Source organism: Lactuca virosa, chromosome 8, assembly GCF_052849685.1.
Source record: "Lactuca virosa cultivar CGN04683 chromosome 8, Lactuca_virosa_CGN04683_v6, whole genome shotgun sequence".
Classification (NCBI taxonomy): Eukaryota; Viridiplantae; Streptophyta; class Magnoliopsida; order Asterales; family Asteraceae; genus Lactuca; species Lactuca virosa.
The window spans coordinates 364,759,288-364,778,888 of NC_136433.1; the positions used below are offsets into that span (position 1 = coordinate 364,759,288).

The following is a 19,601-nucleotide window of genomic DNA, read 5'->3' on the forward strand; positions in this document are numbered from 1 at the left end:
AGGTGGATTCCTAACTCTTGTGGAACTCCTCAGAGGCACAGACTCATCTATCGGCTCTACAGGAGTTTGCTCCTCAAGTTGACTGCTAGTGTTAGAGATTCCTTCACCGCTTGACTCTTGAATTTCTTCAAGGTCAATTTGCCTCCCACTGTTTCCTTGTCTTATGAATTCTCTCTCACGAAAGACTCCTCTACTTGGCGCAAAGACCACATTTTCACTGGGTCTGTAGAAGAGGTAACCAAAGGATTTCTATGGGTAGCCGATGAAAATATACCGCTCACTTCGAGGTTCGAGCTTGTCGTGAGTCTCACGCCTCACAAAAGCCTCGCAACCCCAAACCTTGATGTGGTCTAAATTGGGAATTTTCCCAGTCCACATCTTGTGAGGTGTTTTGGCAACCTTCTTGGTAGGGACTAGATTTAGGATATGGGCGGCAGTCTCTAAGGCATACCCCCAAAATGAGATTGGTAACGAATCCTGAGTCATCATGGAACGAACCATGTCCAACAAGGTTCGATTACGCCTCTCAGCCACACCATTCAGCTGTGGTGTCCTAGGAGGTGTCAACTGTGAAACAATTCCACATTCCTTAAGATAGTCAAGGAACTCGATACTAAGATACTCACCACCTCGATCGGATCGGAGAATCTTTATCTTCCTGCCTAACTGATTCTCTACTTCCTGTTTAAACTCTTTGAATTTCTCAACGGTTTCTAACTTATGCTTGATTAAGTAGACATAACCATATCTAAAGTAATCATTAGTAAAAGTCACATAGAAGCGGTTAGCATCCCTTATGGCGGTTCTGAAAGGCCCACACATATCTATGTGTATGAGATCCAACAAACCCTCACCCCTAGCACAAGTACCAGTGAAGGGTGACTTTTTCATTTTTACAAGTAAACAAGATTCGCAACTATAATAAGATTTTAAGTCAAATGACTCCAAGACTCCAGCCCTTTTGGAGTTGGCCTATGCGCTTCTTGTTGACATGTCGAAGACGACAATGCCACAAGGATGCCTTATCCAAACTAGTGGAAGAATCAATATGCAATACATTATTTCCTAAGTTGTCTACAATCGACACAGTTTCATATACACCATTAGAAGGTAATGCTTTAAAATAAAGAACATCATTATAAAAAGCATCAATACCACCACAATCATTATCAAATGAAAAGTAAATCCTTGTTTGTACAAACCATGAAAAGAAATAATATTTCTCGTCATTTCAGACGAGTAACAAAATTTATTTAAATCTAATACTAATCCACTACTAAGCAATAAAGAATACACTCTAATATTGGTGATAGGTGATACATTCTTATTCCCCATGATCAAGTTTATCTTCCCGTGCTCCACATCCTCACTTCTTTTTAGGCCCTGCAAATCAGAACAAATGTGATTCCACACCTTGTATCAAGGACCCAATAATTAGTATGTGGTGAATTATTAGACAATATAGTGTAAATACCTATATGGGTGGATTTTCCTTTCCCATCCTTAAGATCCTGCAAGTACTTGGGGCATGTCGAAGACGACAATGCCACAAGGATGCCTTATCCAAACTAGTGGAAGAATCAATATGCAATACATTATTTCCTAAGTTGTCTACAATCGACACAGTTTCATATACACCATTAGAAGGTAATGCTTTAAAATAAAGAACATTATTATAAAAAGCATCAATACCACCACAATCATTATCAAATGAAAAGTAAATCCTTGTTTGTACAAACCATGAAAAGAAATAATATTTCTCGTCATTTCAGACGAGTAACAAAATTTATTTAAATCTAATACTAATCCACTACTAAGAAATAAAGAATACACTCCAATATTGGTGATAGGTGATACATTCTTATTCCCCATGATCAAGTTTATCTTCCCGTGCTCCACATCCTCACTTCTTTTTAGGCCCTGCAAATCAGAACAAATGTGATTCCACACCTTGTATCAAGGACCCAATAATTAGTATGTGGTGAATTATTAGACAATATAGTGTAAATACCTATATGGGTGTATTTTCCTTTCCCATCCTTAAGATCCTGCAAGTACTTGGGGCAGCTTCGCTTCCAGTGCCCCTTTTCCTGATAGTAGAAGCATTGAGCATCTTTTGGGTTGGAAGAGGGACTAGCAGAACCACCTTTGGTTCCATTTGATGAGGATCCTTCAAGATACTTTCCATTGGTACCTTTCGAAGGGGTCTTCCTCTTTTTACCTTTACCATCCCCGATTGCCAGAACAGGGGTGGCGGTAGGAGTAGGAGTGGTAACAACCGATTTGCCTTTAAGACCAGATTCAACGGTCTTCAAAAGTCCTTGAAGTTTGCTAAGTGTGACCTCCTCCTTGTTCATATGATAGGTCATGCGGAACTGATCATAACAGGGAAGTAAGGAGTGTAGTATGATGTCAATAGCTAGCTCCTCAGGGAAGTTCACATTCAACTTCAATAAACGGTCCACAAACCTTTGCATTTTCTACATGTGGCCCGTGATGGGTTCACCATCCTTCATTTGGTTTGTTATCATGGAAGAGATGATTTCATACTGCTCTTGACGAGCACTCCGATGGTATCTTTCCATCAGGTCCTGGTGTATCTCAAAAGGGTAAAAGTCCTCATAGGACTTTTGGAGTTCGGCTGTCATTGTGGCCATCATGATGCATGCCACCTTGGTGGCATCTCTCTCATGAGTCCTAAAGTCAGTGATCTCCTGTGGAGTAGCAGAAGACTCATCAAGTTCCTTCAGCTCCTTGTCGAGTACATATTCTTTGTCCTCATAGCGAGTGACCATCCTTATTTTCCTAATCCAATCATTGAAATTAGTCCCATCAAAGATGACTCTCCCACAAAGGTTCATGAGAGAGAAGGAGCCGGTAGGGTTCGAGCCAGAAGCATTGTTGGAAGACATCTGAAAAAAGAAGAAAGACAAGTTTAGATTTGATAAAGAGACCTTAATAAGACACCCAAATGTAATATTAAGGCTAGGATCCAACACAATATTTTATGACTTAGAAGAGGGATGCCCTAATCCAAGCCATAAAATATTTGAAGGTAGGTGAATGATGATTCACCAATTTCCACCACGAAAAATGAAATAAATATTAGGTTTTAATTGGAATGAAACTCCTAGATCTTTTCAGATTCATTAAACAATTCAATGGCATGTTTAAATCTCTAATGTGCCCTTCAAGTTTGTGACTGGGATACCGAGGATCACAAAACAAGGTGTGAATAACCATGCAAATTAACTTGGTACTCTTAATTTTATCACCTAATCGATGTGCTGGTTAACTACACACGCTCCACAGATCTATGATAAACCTTAAGCCACCCTTTACGATGCTTGTCAGGTCCAAGTTAGTTTGTCGGTTAACCACACACGCTCCAGTAAGCATTTAAGCAAGGTGCAAAGTGTAATTTCATGGGTTAGCACCAAATTCACCTTTTCCAAAAGTAACTAAGATTGGGAATTTCTAAAACATTTAGTTACTTTATAAGGGGGGTATAAGGTTGTTTCCTATAAAATGGCAGCTTAATGGGTGTCCACTCTCAATAAATTCTATATATATATATATATATATATATATATATATATATATATATATATATATATATATATATATTAAATTATAATACTATAAAATAAAAGGATTGAATTTTAACCTTTTAAAATTCTACGGGTTGGAACTAAAGTTTTCTAAAGTGACTTTACAAGTTCCAAAACTTGAATCTTCAAAACTTTTCAACTTCATAACTTATGAGTTTAATGGTCTATAAAAGAAGACTCTTCATTTTATGTAACCTATGAGTTCTTTAATGACTCTTTTAAAGAAATGACTCTTGGTAATCAATAACTTGAGGACAAGTTATGGACTCCATTAATAACATTTAGATCAAGAATTAGATTATCAAACAATTTGCAAATAATTCCCATGATCTACTAAAATCATAAGTATGAACATTCATATCAACAATTTCAAGAATCATATAAACATATATAAAACTTGAAAATTTGATAATAACCATTGAAAATGGATTGGTATAATCATTACCTCACCAAAAATAGGTTTTATAAGTCCAAAACAGTTTAGGGTAATGATTCTAGTCCATTTCCAGCAGCAAAACTCGAAAATGTGCACACATGGCCTCCTACTCGCCGAGTGCAAGAACTTACTCAACGAGTAGGATGAAATAACACATGGACTCGTCGAGTACCCCCATGGACTCAACGAGTTCATTGAAGAGTGAGCAAAAATTCGACTTTCTTCAGCAATTTGCATCAAGTATAATGAAAACAAGCCTAGGATCTAATACCACTGATGGGATTTGAGCATTCTAACACTCCTATGGTGTACATGCAACCCAGGATACCTTGGATCTATGTTTTCTATAATATACATGCGAATTTGATTTTCCAAGGTTTCTCATCCTAACTAGCATGGCATGGGGTACTTGTAATATAAAACTAGTAGAATGACATACCTTTCTTATAGCTTGGATTCCTTAAGACCTTGTGAGCCTAGCACCCCAAATGTGATGCCTCAAATGTTTCACACAACACCACAACTCTTGGAATAACTTGAGAGAATAACACTTTCACATAAAATCGGCTAGCCCTCCTTCTTCTTTTCTTAGTGCCGATTTTGCTCCATATGGGGTTCCCTTTATAGTGTGTCACATGTAGGGTTACACCATGTAAACCTTAATGTGCATGGCTTTTCATTTCCCCCATGATCCATGGGTTATAACCTCCATGGAGCATCCATGGAGCACCCAATAGGTGCTAGCCCAATCCAATGAACCATGGATCATAAGCCTTGTATATAAGAATGGATGATTTACACAATCAATCCCCATATATTTAATTAGTCTCTTTTGATCACAAAATCAATTCCAAATTAATTCTTGATCAATAGTAATTAAATAATATGATTTCATATTAATATATTAGAACATATAATATATTAACAAACCATAAGTGTCCTTTTCTCATTTTGTCTATCCAATTGTCATGATGCCATGCAACCCAAATGAACCATGCCAAATCGGGTCAACTACATACCAGATATAGTTATGGACTTAGACACCTTATCCAACAACTTCATGGCATAAAGGTGCCAACTTTATGGCCATGGAAATCCCATGCAACTTTTAGACCACCTTTTTGGTCTTCTAAGCCCTAATGGGTCATGCATGCAAGCCAATATAGGAGCTTTATGTGACCAAATTGTCCCCAGAGCCCAGATCTATGACCTCATGGTCTATCTTGAAGTCTTAATGGCCTTTGGAGTTGGATCTAATCCATTTTGAGTTAGGGTTTGAGCTTATTTCTTCTACGATAGGTTTTAATGGGTAAAGTTGGAAACTTTACCCTCGTAGGCGTGTTTTCGACCCATATATGGAATATGGGACTTAGATTTGAAGAATAATGGCTTAATGCCTTAAGAAGGCTTAACAGATTGAAGAACTCGACAAGTTCATAGTGGAACTCGACGAGTTGGGTCGAAGCGTCCCGATTCTGTTAAAAGGAAAAAAAATGACGAGTTCAAGGATGGACTCAACGGGTTGATTTGAGATGTCCTAATCTTGTTGATAGGAGGAACTTGACGAGTTCATAAAAGAACTCAACGAGTTGGATTGCAACTTCAGGATTTTATGATTTATGGAACTCGGCAAGTTGAAGGACCAACACGACGAGTTGAGTCAACTCAGAATGTTGACTTTGACTTTGACCAGGGTGTTGACTTTGACTTTGAATTTGACCAAAGTTGACCCCTAAGGGGTTATGAGTATGAAAGGGTTATTAAAGGAAATCTATTAGTGTAGGGTTTAAGTTGGGTTGATTTTAGAGTCGAGTATTGTTCATCTACTTTACAACATTCGAAGTGAGCTACCTTCCCGGTAGCAGTAGGTCTAAGGCACCAAGGCCGGCCCACTAGTAGGAGTTTGTAGTTAGATGATTGTATTTGTGATAATCATCTGTTATTCCACTATCTGTTATGATTTATGTGCTAGCATGCTATGATATTATGTGATAGTAGTAGGGGTGGAATAGACCTGCGTATCCGGTTGATAAACCGGAGGGTAAGTCGGGCACCCAGATATGCCTAACAATATGTTTATGTGTGGTTATTATATGACATTATGTGATAGTCGTAGAGGGTGAAACAGACTCCGTAAGCGGTTGAAATAAACCGGAGGGTAGGTCGGGTACCCAGATATGCCTGACAGGGGTAGGTCGGGCACCCAGGTAAGCCTGATAGGGGTAGGTCGGACACCCCGGTATGTCTGACATGGGTAGGTTGAGCACCTAGGTATGCTCAGCAAGGTAGGTCAGGCACCCGAATATGCCTGATATTATGTTTGTTGTATGGTTGTGGTATGAGGGGGGAACTCACTAAGCTTCGTGCTTAGGGTTTTCAGTTTTGCTTTCAGATACTTCTTCTTTGAAAGGAAAGGAGCCGACATGATCGCAACGTATCACACTATGATTTTCTACACATGAGATCTTTGGGAGTTGTACTGTGATGATGTTTTATTATGACATGTTTTGGGTATTGAGATATTGGTTTTGATCATGATATGTGATGATACTATTGATGTTTTCAGACTACTGGTTTTTATAAATACGTAATTAAAAACGAAAATTTTGATCTTGAATTTTGGGATGTTACAATAAAATAGTCATCTGTGAAGGAGGCATTGGACGTCACGAAGTAAATTATGTAACCAACAAGATTATGCAAATGCATAGGCGACTCCCATGTACTGAACTTCAAAACTAGAATTGGAAATTACACCCTATCATTTGGATGGCATTTAGACAAGATTGTCATAGAGTTGTAATACACGATATCTAGTGGTCGACTGACAAATGGTTGGACACCCACAAATCTGAATCTCAAGATACGCTTGAGAGCAGAAAAGTATGGATCCAGAAAATCATACATATATAAGCATATTTGCTGAACTTAAAATGTAATGTTCTTATGGTTGAAGGTTAGGTACTAAAGGGCTCTTCCAATCTGGTGTGGAGAGAGGGGTCTAATATCGAGTACCATTCAAGTCCAGATTTGGTATGGCTTTAGTTGAATAAAAATATTGGTCTCAATAATAATGTTAGCCTGTTTAAGAATATTGGTTACATATATTGGCTGAGAGAGAAGTAAAACGGTGGAGTTATAGGAGGAAGATATGCTATGGGAATAGTTAAGAGTCCCCAAATATGTGAAAAAAATTGTCATTCCCTATAAGAAATGATTTGTTGTAAGAATTTTATAGATGGAATAGCTAGAATAATATCATCAATGTATAATAAAAGGAGGGTCCAATGTAAAATGTCGTCCTGTAGAGGGTTCGGTGTAAACTGTCTCCAGTAGAGATTTGTGAAGAAAAGCATTATTCATAGCTAACATAAGAACAATCTGTATGTTATCCGGTTAGTTAGTCATTGGTTAGTCAAGTTGAATGCTTCATTGCAATCAATACCTGGTTGCTAGCTTTTTTATGTTGGCAACGAGACAATCCTTGTAGATGGAAAGAGTTCTATCATCATGAAAATTGTTTTTGAGTAACCACATGAATCTATTAAATGTTTACCCCTCCTGGTCGGGGGAACAAGGGTCCGTGTACTATTCAAAATAAGAGCATAAACTCTCTATCTATGGATTATGTTAATGAGGGTCCTAAATAACTTGTAAATATGGTCACGCGACATAGGAAATAAAGGAAATGATTAGGTTTAGATGTTGAATGAGTTCTTGGATTCTTCTTTTGTTCGGATCATCATTGGATCGTTGGTGATTTGTCTAGGTGGTTCAATGATAATGGTAGAAGATGGTGAAGTGTGATATGTAGTCTCGATAGCCTTTGTTGATGAAGGTGATGTGGAAAATAGGGAGTGGAATTTCGAGAAGAGATATTAAGATTAGGTAAGAGGAAGGAGCAAGGAAATATTAGTGAACAATATGAGAAGAGCCAAGGTTGTCGTGTAGGAAATCATAGGAGAGTGGTGCTTCAGGTGTAACAGAACTATACAGAATTATAGACTCTTCGAACAAAACATAACAAGAAATGAAGAATATTATATTATGAGGTATTGTCATGATGAGGTGGGACATGAGTGAGCCGTGAGTGAACCATTCCTTTTTCTTCCATGAGAATCATGCTCCGCGTTTCAAGAAGCAGTGGAAGGGGAGATCGGTGTCTTACTATGCTTTCCACATGATCAAAATTTGATGATATTCCATTAATAGCAAAGAAGACTAGGTTTTTATCTAGTATCGGGGATCCAATATTTTCAATTAAATCAGTCATTGTCTTGATTTTGTGAAGATATTATGGACGAAATATATGTAGTGGAAACATTACACAATTTATTATCCACCTCCGGTGCTTTTTCATCATTATTGACTTAGAACAAGCCTTCTAGATTCACCCATACATCTTTAAAAGTGAAGTTTATGTTCAAATTAACGGTGATAGGTTTGGAAAGACCGTACCATATTTATAGAGTTTCAAAATAGCATTAATCTTCTTCCATTCTACATCCGTTGGCTTAGGCATGGTGTTGTCCACATGGTCTCGTACATCAAAACTAATAGTGTGCTCAAAATTGTTCTTTCCAATCATCATAGTTCAATCGATCCAAGTCGAGGATCAATGGTATGTGAGTTTTGATATTGGTAATACCAAAGACCTTGTTTGGAAAATTAGTAGAAGAACACGACCCAAGGATGGTGGTCGGACGTGGAGCAGGTCGTGCCGCCTTGAGTAAGAAAGCAAGCAGTCGTGAAAGAAATGAAAGTGAGGATTTTTAGGATAAGATATGTGATGTGATACATTGATTAAATGGTTCATTCTCGTTGCAAATATTAGGGATAACAAGAGAAATATCTAACAAAATACAACATATTGTTGGGCTATTTTTACAAGGGCTGTGAACATAATTACAAACTTGTTAGTAATTTTAGTGTCACCATCTAATTTTATGTAATTGGAACTAACATGTGAGCGAAGGGGATTCATAATTTGTACTATAATATATGTATGGGTATGTGCGGAGTTTACGCATGTATAATATCGAATTACTAGTCGGTTCGACGACAAGTTGGGGGACCGAGGGCAGCACCCCTTTGGCGAGGTATAAGGGCAGCGCCCCTAGCATGGTCCAAGGGGCAGAGCCCCTGCCTAGGGTCCCGCCTACGTGATTATGGTTAAACTGACGAAATTCGTCAGTTTTGAAAACCATTGATTTCCATATTAAATTTTGGGTTTCGTTGACATGCTTCCAAAGCAACCCACGACGGCCAACCCTAAGAGGCAAAACCTAATATCGTTTATTATATAAAAGACTCTTCTCTTTGAGAAGAGACTCACAACTATTAGCTTTCTTCAAACGAAATCCATCAAGCAATTTGGCTTACGATTTTCGTGTCTAGATTTGTAAGTATCCTCTTGGATTATCCTACGCTGAATTTCTTGCAATCCAGGCATAAGGTAGAAATATCAGTTCAGAAAGTGTTCACACGGTCTAAGGGGTATCCAGATCTCCAACATAAACCCTAAACTACTCCAACAAACTCTGTGTTATATTACCCACTAACAACATTGTTTGATAAAACAGCCTTTGCAGATCCGCTTCCAAGAGTCTTGGAAATTGAAGCTAATAGAAATTGTGTGGTGAGCCGAAGATTAAAATAATATATTTAGGGGGTAGAATTCTCTGGATCCTTCGAAAAGATTCAATATTAGATTGTAAGGCATATAAAATGACGTGAATTTTCGAGGTTGTTTCTCAAAGTGGAAGTGGAATAACCTGATCCTTGGAAAAATTAATGTTTACATGTAGAGAACTCTTAAAAAAATGACTTTCTGTTAGATAATTATATGGGACCACATCATATATATGTAACGTTATTATTAAATCCAGTTATTATGGTAAGAATATAACTTCTTGATGGACCGATTTTTAGAATATTTACTTACCTTGTGGGTTGAATTCCCAGTTTGACTCAAGATCCTCAAGATCCCTTCCATCTCTCACATTAGGGTATATCTCCATCCATATATACATGTGATGAGGAGAAGATCAAGACACATAGAATACACACACAAAATTTGTGGCTCAAATTGTTGAAGGATTTTAGAGAGTTCTTGAGATCAACTAGAAAACGCATCCTAGTCTTCAGATCCGTAAATCATAATGAATCAGGTATGTAATCATTCTTTCAGGTTTAAAGTTTTCTTTTGACAGATTCGAGATTATTATCGAAAGCTTCTGCATTTTATGTTTTGGTTATGAAAATAACCAACAATTGGTATCAGAGCCAACTCAAATCTGTTACTAGAATCTTTTTGTTGTTTTAATACCCCTAAAATTTGTTTACATAATAAACATACATGTTGTTACTCATTACGTCAAGATTGCAATTTCGGTTTCATTTTTTGCTTATTTCTATGTTGATGATGATGAGAAAATAATTTTGGAAGATATATGGTTTCTTTGGTTACTTGTACGCATATATTTTGTATGTAAATTTACAATATGTTTTTTTTATCCTTTGTGACGTATGAGCTGTGAAACTTATGTTGTTGATAAAACAAATTACCTATCCACAACCCACGTGATTGTTAAGGTTTCCTAGAATTAATATTGAGAAACTAAATAATGATGATTTGGATAATGGTTCATTTTTTTAATTATTACAAAATAGTTGGTAAAATTTTCCAAAATTTGATGTTAAGATTATAATTATTTTCTTACCAGTATGTTTAATGGATAGTAACATATCATAATATTCTTGCTACCTAACTTTTCTTTTTTCTTGGTTTCCATCAAAGAAATATAAGGTGAGATAAATATATATATATTACATTTTCTTCTTTGACCGTACATGGCTATATATCATAGCTTCTTTCTATTATTAAAAATGGAACAAGCTAATATCATGATATATTATTACATTTATTTTCAAGTTCAAGTACTATGTTGTAACGCCCGGATCCTGGTATGTATTTTAAAATTAAATTATTCATTTTTGCGAGGGGACTCGGCGAGTTGGAGGCCCAAACTCGTCGAGTAAGAATGGAATTTGGACGCGGGACTTGAAGACTACTAGACTTGCTGAGAGCCTCAACTCGACGAGTAGGACTACCAGAGTGAAACCCTAATTATTAGGGTTTTACACCCTATTTAAGGACCTTAACACTTCATTGTGGCCTCCCTCATCGCCTCCCTCAGTCCAGCAAAACTCTAATTCGTGATGTTGAGCCTTTTGAGTATGTGTGAGTGAAAAGAGGGTGATTCTTTGGAATTTCCTTGAAGGAGTGGAAGCTAGAAGTGCTTGGTTGAAGGAAGAAGCTTTGGATCCAGAGGTTCCCTTGTCAAGGCAGCCTTATTGAGGTATAAAGTCTATACCTTGACTATTCATTTTCTAGATCTCTTCATGGAGTAGTTTAGGGATTTAAGAAGCCTATGCGATTCGTGGATGTGATCATGTTTTGGAGTTATGGCTTCAGATCTAGACGTCCATGGCCTTATGGACTTAAAGTTGCCAGCTTTATTAAGTAATGGCCCTTCTGCATGCCTTAGATCTCTTTAGAAGCTTAGTTTTGGTGCTATTAGCTTCATGACACCATGCATGAACGTAAAGTTAGCAACTTTACGTGGTAACTTAGTCCTAAGGGACTGGATCTATGGTGTGGATGCATTGAACCCGACTAGAAACGACTGAATGGGTTTAGACTATAGGAGACTCGACGAGTTGTTCATACAACTTGGCGATTTGGGTCGTGGTCCCCCAACCTTTTCTGTTACCGAGCAAATTCGTTGACTCTAGGAGATGACTCAGCGAGTTGGCCATGGTTTTGGGTTAGGAAGATTGAGGAACTCGACGAGTTCAAAGAGGGACTCGACGAGTTGTGAGTGAAATGTCCCGACTACATTATGAGGAGGAACTCGACGAGTTGGATCGAGACTTCCATGCTTTATGGATCATGGAACTCGACGAGTTGAGCGACCAACTCGGCGTGTTGAGTCAACTAGGATGTTGACTTTGACCAACAGGTTGACTTTGAATTGACTTTAACCAGAGTTGACCCTTAAGGGGGGGGGGGGGGTTCATGAGTATGAAAGGGTAATTAAAGGAAATGCTTATGTGTAGGAGTCTGAGAGTGGTTGATTTCAGATCAGGAGCCTTTGCAGCTAATTCCCAGTTATCGAGGTGAGTTACCTTCCAGTATGAGTGGGTCGAAGGCACCAATGTCGGCCCACTAATATTGATTATAGTTGAGATGATTGTCTTTGTGATAATTATATGGTACGCCACAATCTGTTATGCTTAATGTGCTAGTATGTTATGTTATTATATGGTTGTGGTAGGGGTGAAATAGTCATCATTTACCGGTTGAATGATACCGAAGGGAGGCCAGCACCCATATATGCTAGGCAGTTACCAGTTGAAATATACCGAAGGGGAGGCCAGCACCCATATATGCTAGGCAGTTACCGGTTGAAAGATACCAAAGGGGAGGCCAGCACCCATATATGCTAAACATTATGTGCTTATATGGTATGAGGTATGATTGAGGAACTCACTAAGTTTTGTGCTTACAGTTTTCAGTTTTGTTTCAGGTCCTTCTTCTTGAAGGGAAAGGAGCCGATACGGTAGCAACACATCACACACACGATTTTCCACATATGAGATTCTTGGGATTTATACTCTGATGTTGTCTTATCATGACATGTTTTGACTATTGATACTTTGGTTTTGATATGATTTGATACTATGGTTGTTTCCTGACAAATGGTTTTACAATTATTATATTTAAAAATAAAATGTTTGGCCCTAAATTTTGGGATGTTACATATGCATTGCTTTAGTATATTTTCGGCCTAATGAAAACGTAATATCACACATATTTATGAGAAAACTAATGAGATTTTGTACTGTCGTTATATTTGTTATAACAAATCTCCATATTAGGATAATGTTGAGTCTTTCTATTATTTAGTTACTAGTCATTTGGTTGAAACAACATTAATAGTTTCCTTTTTATAAAACCTAAAATATTTTGATTGAATATTTGAATCTTTTGGCTTATGGACGTCGTGTTTTGGGTTAGTGATTAATATAAAATTGTTACTAAAATAACCTCTATTATTTTAATCATTTTGATTGTAAATAATTAAAGTTTTATATGATATTGTTTATGTGAACTGTGTTCGACTTAAAGGTAGACACATTCAATATATTTCAGGTTAATTGTCAATACACTACAATTATGATATGTTTATTTATTGTCTAAGTAAATTTATTGACACAATATATCGCCAAAGTGACCTCTTTTGTGAAAATTAATTTACAGAGAACTTAAATTTTATGGTTTGTGTTTCTTTTTGCGGATATTAATCGACCCAAAGGTAGGTTAATATTTGGCCGGATAAATACATGTTTGATAACAAATATGCGACAATTTTTAGGTTACATGTCATTAATAAGTCAATCCAAAGAGGGACTTATTAATTGCTATGATATATTGTCAATTCTTATTATCAAAATTTATAGTTTATGTGTTTGTTAATGCGGGTATTAGCCGACCCAAAGGTAGAATGATATTTGGCCGAATAAACATATATTTTGTGATAAACATGTGATGATTTTTTGGTTACATGTGATTAATAAGTCAATTCAAAGAGGGGCTTGTTAATTGACATGGTTTATTGTCAACGTTTATCTCTAAAACAAGGATATCTCTGGCAAGTTAGTATTGCTATCCAAAGACTTGATATTAATGGTGTGTTGATACCTTGTAAAGATGTCATAAATTGAATTTATTGATTAAAGTTTATGGATGAATGAGCATAAAAATATATTTGTTTATGTTCTCAAAACAACAAATTTGAATTATTGTATTATATATGCTAATATTGATCACAGTTATTATTCATTTACTCAATGACATTAAATTTAAGGAATGGAATAAGGGCATTATGTTAGTTCTCATTTGCATGGATATTGACCTTGCATTTTGGATAGAGTAACATTCTTTGAGGATGTTGAGTCTGGGGGAGAAACAATGTTAAAACATTGTCCTTAAGGAGGAATAAGTCTTGATTCATTGCTTCTGATAGTATGCAGATTAGGAATTAGTGATCAACAATGTTATTCAATATCCTATACTGAATACACAAACTCAACAACCTCAACTTTAGATATCCTATGCGTGATACCATATTTTCATCAGTTTATTATCTCTTTTGGTTTTGAGGTAAATACAATAGATGATTTCGTGTATCACAGATTAAGTAGGAGGAAATTTGTCTTTTTGGTTTTGGGCAGATATCTTCGCAACCCAAGTTTGGATCAAAAGAAAGCAGCCAAATGGATTTGAGATATCTATACTTAACAAACGGCTATATGCTCAACTATTGGAAATAAGATGTTTTAAAGATCATTTTTATTAAGAATATGATTTTGTTAAATGCAAAAATGGTTACCGATCCATATCTGGATATTTTTACATTTTAGCATGATGAGTCATTTCATGGAATAGATTTCGGTAGCTTCTTCCATAATGGCAGCATAATCTGTAGCATGGAATATGGTTGCGGAATTTTGTCACGAGGCTACACATTATTGGTATTGAAAGACCACTAAAGTTGTGATAATAAGCCAGCAATGTTGTATTCCAACAACAAAAGTTCTATTAAGTCAAAGCATATTGACATCAAGTTTCCTTTTGTTAACCCAATAGTGCAAAATGGAAATATATATATATATATATATATATATATATATATATATATATATATAGCAGATATGAAGAAACTCCATGAAAGCGGATCCGCTCATAAAGGGATTACCTCTCTAAGTCTTTCACGAGCATACTACACACGTTGGTGTGATATTTGGTTTTAGTGAGAGTTTTATGGTGCTTTATGTCTTCTTTAAGAACAATTACGTTTTTCTGTACAGAATTAAGAATTCAGTTAACTCCATTATTATTTGCACTTATTTGAAGTTTGATCTCACTTCAATCTAAAGAGGAACTCGTTGGAAATCGATTTAGATTTTAAAACCACACATCATGTTTAATCTATGTCGTTAATTATATATGTATATATGACCATTGATAGGTTTAGTTACGTAAATTGTAACGAAGACCACTTTGATCCTATAATATTATGATTAGTGGAAGAGATTGTTTAAGGGTACCAATATTATGATAACATTCATTAAAGAGCTTATACAGTTATACGTACATTTTTATATTCGTGGTCCAGTGGGAGATTGTTAGATAATTATGGGACCACATCATATATATGTAACGTTATTATTAAATCCAGTTATTATGGTAAGAATATATAAATTGTTGATGAAACGATTTATTGAATATTTACTTATCTTGTGGGTTGAGTTCGCGGTTTGACTCAAGATCCTCAAGATCCCTTTCATCTCTCACATTAGAGTATATCTCCATCTATATATACATGTGATGAGGAGCAGATCAAGACACACAGAATACACACATAAAATTCGTGGCTCAAATTGCTGAGTGATTTTATAGAGTTCTTGAGATCAACTGGAAAACTCATCCTAGTCTTCAGATCCGTAAATCATAATGAATCAGGTATGTAATCGTTTTTTCAGGTATAAAGTTTTCTTTTGACAGATTCGAGACTAAGATCTAAAGCTTCCGCATTTTATGTTTTGGTTATGAAAATAACCAACAGTTTCTAATAATGTCAAGTGGATATTGGCGTATAACTTGATGATCATAGCTGCCCTTTGTGTAAGAATGCAGAAGAAAGGAACGAACATACACTAGTAAAACGTTTGGTGGCAAAGTATACGTGGGCAGAGGGGTCAAATTTTTGGGGTTAATTTCCTTCCAGGTAATATGGATTTGTTCGATCACATTTTCAACATCACAACAATTGTAGCTGGTTATCAGTTTAAGGGTAGAGTTTGCCTCATCTATTTGGGAATGTAAAAGGATTGATTCATCGTGTTATCGTTTCTTGATGCATCCAGTTTGTGTAGTGTTCAATTCGTGGTAAATCTTTATATGAAAATATTTCAAACAGTAATCTTAGGATGCACATTCATTATTTGCAACATGGGTCGAGGTGGATTGGATGCATGGGAACTCATAGAATGTGTTCAGGTTTTGGTGTCTATCTCCTCAAAGTAACTTGGTGTTGGGGTGCAATCTTAATTGTGAGATCAAAGGGTGTTACTGTGAGATATTTTTTGCCTTAAAAAGGTGTTTTGTTTTTGGTGGGAAGATTTGGGAAATTGGGAAAACTTGGTGTTTTGTGTATTCTTTCGTGTGTATGTGTGTGTAATTCCATCAGGGGAACAAGATTGGCTGAATATACTTCCTGGCTTACTGGCTTACTGGAGTAGAGTCTGAAATTGGTCTCTGGTTGCTATCATTTGGTTTAAGTCTTTATGGGATAAAATGTGTGATCACATTTCATATAGTACTGGATTGTTTTTCAACGTCCAAAAAAATGTTTCTTTGTCGAGCATAATTTTAACACTCACCAATTTCTGATTGTGAGCTATTTGGGTTATGATGGATAATCTGCATGGCAGCATTATAGTAGTCAGCATAGATGATGACGACACTGGGATGCAGCTCTCGAAGGTGGTTTAGTTTGGTTTGCAGCAGTTCATTGTGGTATTCGGTAAGTCTATTGAACTTGATGAGGCAACCGGTTCTGTTATCATTCTCTTCTTCTTTTTCATAAAAATGGCTTGTTAGTATCATACCAGAACACCCAATTGGAAAGGTTCTTGGAACAACCAGTGTTTGAGCCCCCATATTAATTAGTTCCTGTATTTAAAACTATTAGAGTCAACCCCAGGAGAAAATCATAAACTAGAAAAAGAAATTTGTGAATGCATGGTAAGTTGTTGGTAGTGATCATAATTTAACATATAGTTTGAATGATTTGAGTAGTTACATTAATTGCTGAGATGATGGTATCAATAACAAGTGGAACGTCATCGATTCGTTTATTATCAACTATTGGATTGTTGTAATCGGTTCCACCAATCTCTCCCATTAGGATCAAAGAACGCCCAACTAAGTTTCTACAATCTGCCAAAATTATAGTCAACAAAACTCATTAAATAGTGTTTGAATCTCGAAATTATAAACCAAAATCTTTAACTTTGTAGAAAATTATAATCCCAATATATAACAAATATTATGCACACATATGTATGTTTGATTACGTGAACCTGAAGCGTTGCTGCAAATAAAAGGCAGTGATTTTTTAAACCATGTCAATTGAACTCCTAAAGGAACATTTGCGACAGCATTAACAGTCCCTCTTGCTTCATGAAACGATGTATCCAATGCTGTTGCAGCCACCACCGCGTAATTAACTCCTTGTCCAAATTCCACCACTTTGTCATCCTCCTTGTCATGTAGAAACGGTGGTATCAATGGCAACCCAAGATTCTCAGCATCAGGAAGAACAAAAAATCAAAATGAACTACATAGTTTGTTACAGACTATTTACAAGATGTCAAATATCTAAAACAAACACTAGGCTTGATACAAAGAAATCAATATGAAGTTATGATAATCAAGGAAAAAAGAAGTAAACTTAGATCAGAAACTTGCATGGAACAAAGATAAGGTTTCTCCAAGATGTTGGACAATTATTAATGCACGCTTAGCATTACACATCTGGATTGGCATTACACATCTGGATTTTGCTTGTCCAGAGTGAAATGCTTTAGGTATTTGTCAATGCATGAACGAAATTCAATGTATGTATGCAATGGTACTGACAACTAGAATCTGATTTATCATAGACATACCTTAAAGTCTTAAACCATAAGTCAAATTGAATCCTCAATCAAACACAACTACTCTGAGTCGAGTCTATTCTGGGACAAACCAATTTGATCTACGTCCAATCAACTCTAGCCGTTTACTGTGATATATAAATTGTTCTAGCTAGGGCTCAACCATTACCAGTCACATTTGATAGTTATTAGTTTCACACACACACAGGACTTACCTAGGAAATCGATGAGGAGGCGACCATTGGAGGCACGACCCGTGGGTTGATGAAAGAAGGTTTCTCCATAAGGCCACCGAAGAGCATCAACGGATATGGAGGCGATTTGTTTAATGTTTCCGGTGTCAGCCAGGGAGTCACCAAAGCTGAAAATGGTTGTATAACATCCATTCCCATACATGCTAGTATTCCATAACACCTGCAAAATCATTAAGAAGAATGTAATGGACCAAGAACATGTAGAAAACTCCATTACAAGATGCTCCAAATATATTTATACTGTTTGAAAAGAAAGAAGGTAACAAAATTTCCTGCGGAAGTTATAGCATGGAGCTCCCATTATATATACAAATCCCTTATGTGGATAAATAGAATGAAAAGAGAAATAACATGTTATTCAATTAAAATTTTGGATTTTTTAACATGTTTTTCATTTTATTAGAAAAACATGTATGGTTTTTTGGATTTTGAACATGTTTTTCATTTTCTTGGTAAAACATACCCACAATGTTTTTTTCCACCTTTCTCTAGCTAGGTTGTTTCTTCTCTTTACTATTAGGGTTAATATTTTAAAGAGTAATGTGCAAAATGATACTAATATACTAAATTGCAAAAGAGTTTTAAACATGCACATTTTCGACATTTTGAGAATATTTTTTTGTGGATGAGATCATTATTCAAATTGAAATTAGGTGTCAAGGGTTAAGGGCACTTGAAATTGTAATTTCTTCTTTAATGCTAGTAAAAAAACCAAGCTTATGTAAATTATGAAAACCCTTCCTCAATTAATAACATGTGTTTAACAGAAATAATCAACTCCATCAGTCAAATCCATCAATCTACATGAAAAGCTATGTTTTTTAATTAAGTGGAATATATTAAAGAAAGAAAAGAAGAAACGTACATATATTCACATAAATTAATAAGAATCTTATGATCTTATATATGTCTACCTGCTACTTGTTATGATTTTTTTATTGATTATATGATACAATGCTATGATATGGTTGATATTTTATGATCTTATATATGTTGATTACACAATACAATGTCATTACAAGTTGTAATGACATCATATCGTGTAAAAAAACATATATAAGATCATAAAATATCAATCATATCATAGCATCGTATCATATAATCAATCAAAAAGAAAAAATCGTAACACATAGCGCGTAGACAAAAAAATAAAATCTTTTAAGGATGTGTGCTCAAAAAAATCTTACTCACCTTTGTTTGCTGTAAAACATACCCTACTTGTTGCTCTTGTATTCTCCTTTAATCCAAGAACGATATCCTGAATATAATACATAATTTTAGGCTTAATCATCTCATATAACAACTTAACACATCGATCAAATAAAAACTAATTTAATGACACTTAGATTACATTGTATCATTAGTTAATTAACTTTTAGCTTCTTATCTAAACTACTATTTTGATAAACAATATGTTCATACATCAAATCAACTCTATTGTATCAATTGGGTTAAGTTATTATATAAGGTCAGGAGTTGCATGCAACGCCTCAGTTGTTAGCTCAAAAGCCT

At 35.8% G+C, this 19,601-nt stretch overlaps 1 protein-coding gene across 1 annotated transcript; it reads right to left on the reverse strand.

Annotated features, from left to right (window-relative positions):
* Positions 1-1,708: 1,708 nt before the first annotated feature.
* Positions 1,709-18,231, reverse strand: LOC145131911 (GDSL esterase/lipase At1g31550-like). The gene is made up of 6 exons (XM_079066553.1): positions 18,051-18,231; positions 17,260-17,505; positions 16,980-17,116; positions 16,558-16,849; positions 2,012-2,912; positions 1,709-1,920 (listed from the first exon to the last, which is right to left on the reverse strand). The coding sequence occupies exons 1-5, from the start codon at positions 18,229-18,231 to the stop codon at positions 2,833-2,835; spliced, it is 936 nt and encodes a 311-aa protein (XP_078922679.1). The 3' UTR covers positions 1,709-1,920; positions 2,012-2,832.
* Positions 18,232-19,601: the final 1,370 nt, after the last annotated feature.

Coding starts and splice junctions, on each gene's coding strand:
- LOC145131911 (XM_079066553.1), bottom strand. CDS start 18,231: ATGTATGGGAATGGATGTTATACAACCATTTTCAGCTTTGGTGACTCC. Junction 17,117..17,259: donor TATTTGCAGCAACGCTTCAG/GTTCACGTAATC, acceptor TAATTTTGGCAG/ATTGTAGAAACTTAGTTGGG. Junction 2,913..16,557: donor TAGCTCACAATCAGAAATTG/GTGAGTGTTAAA, acceptor TTCTTTTTTCAG/ATGTCTTCCAACAATGCTTC.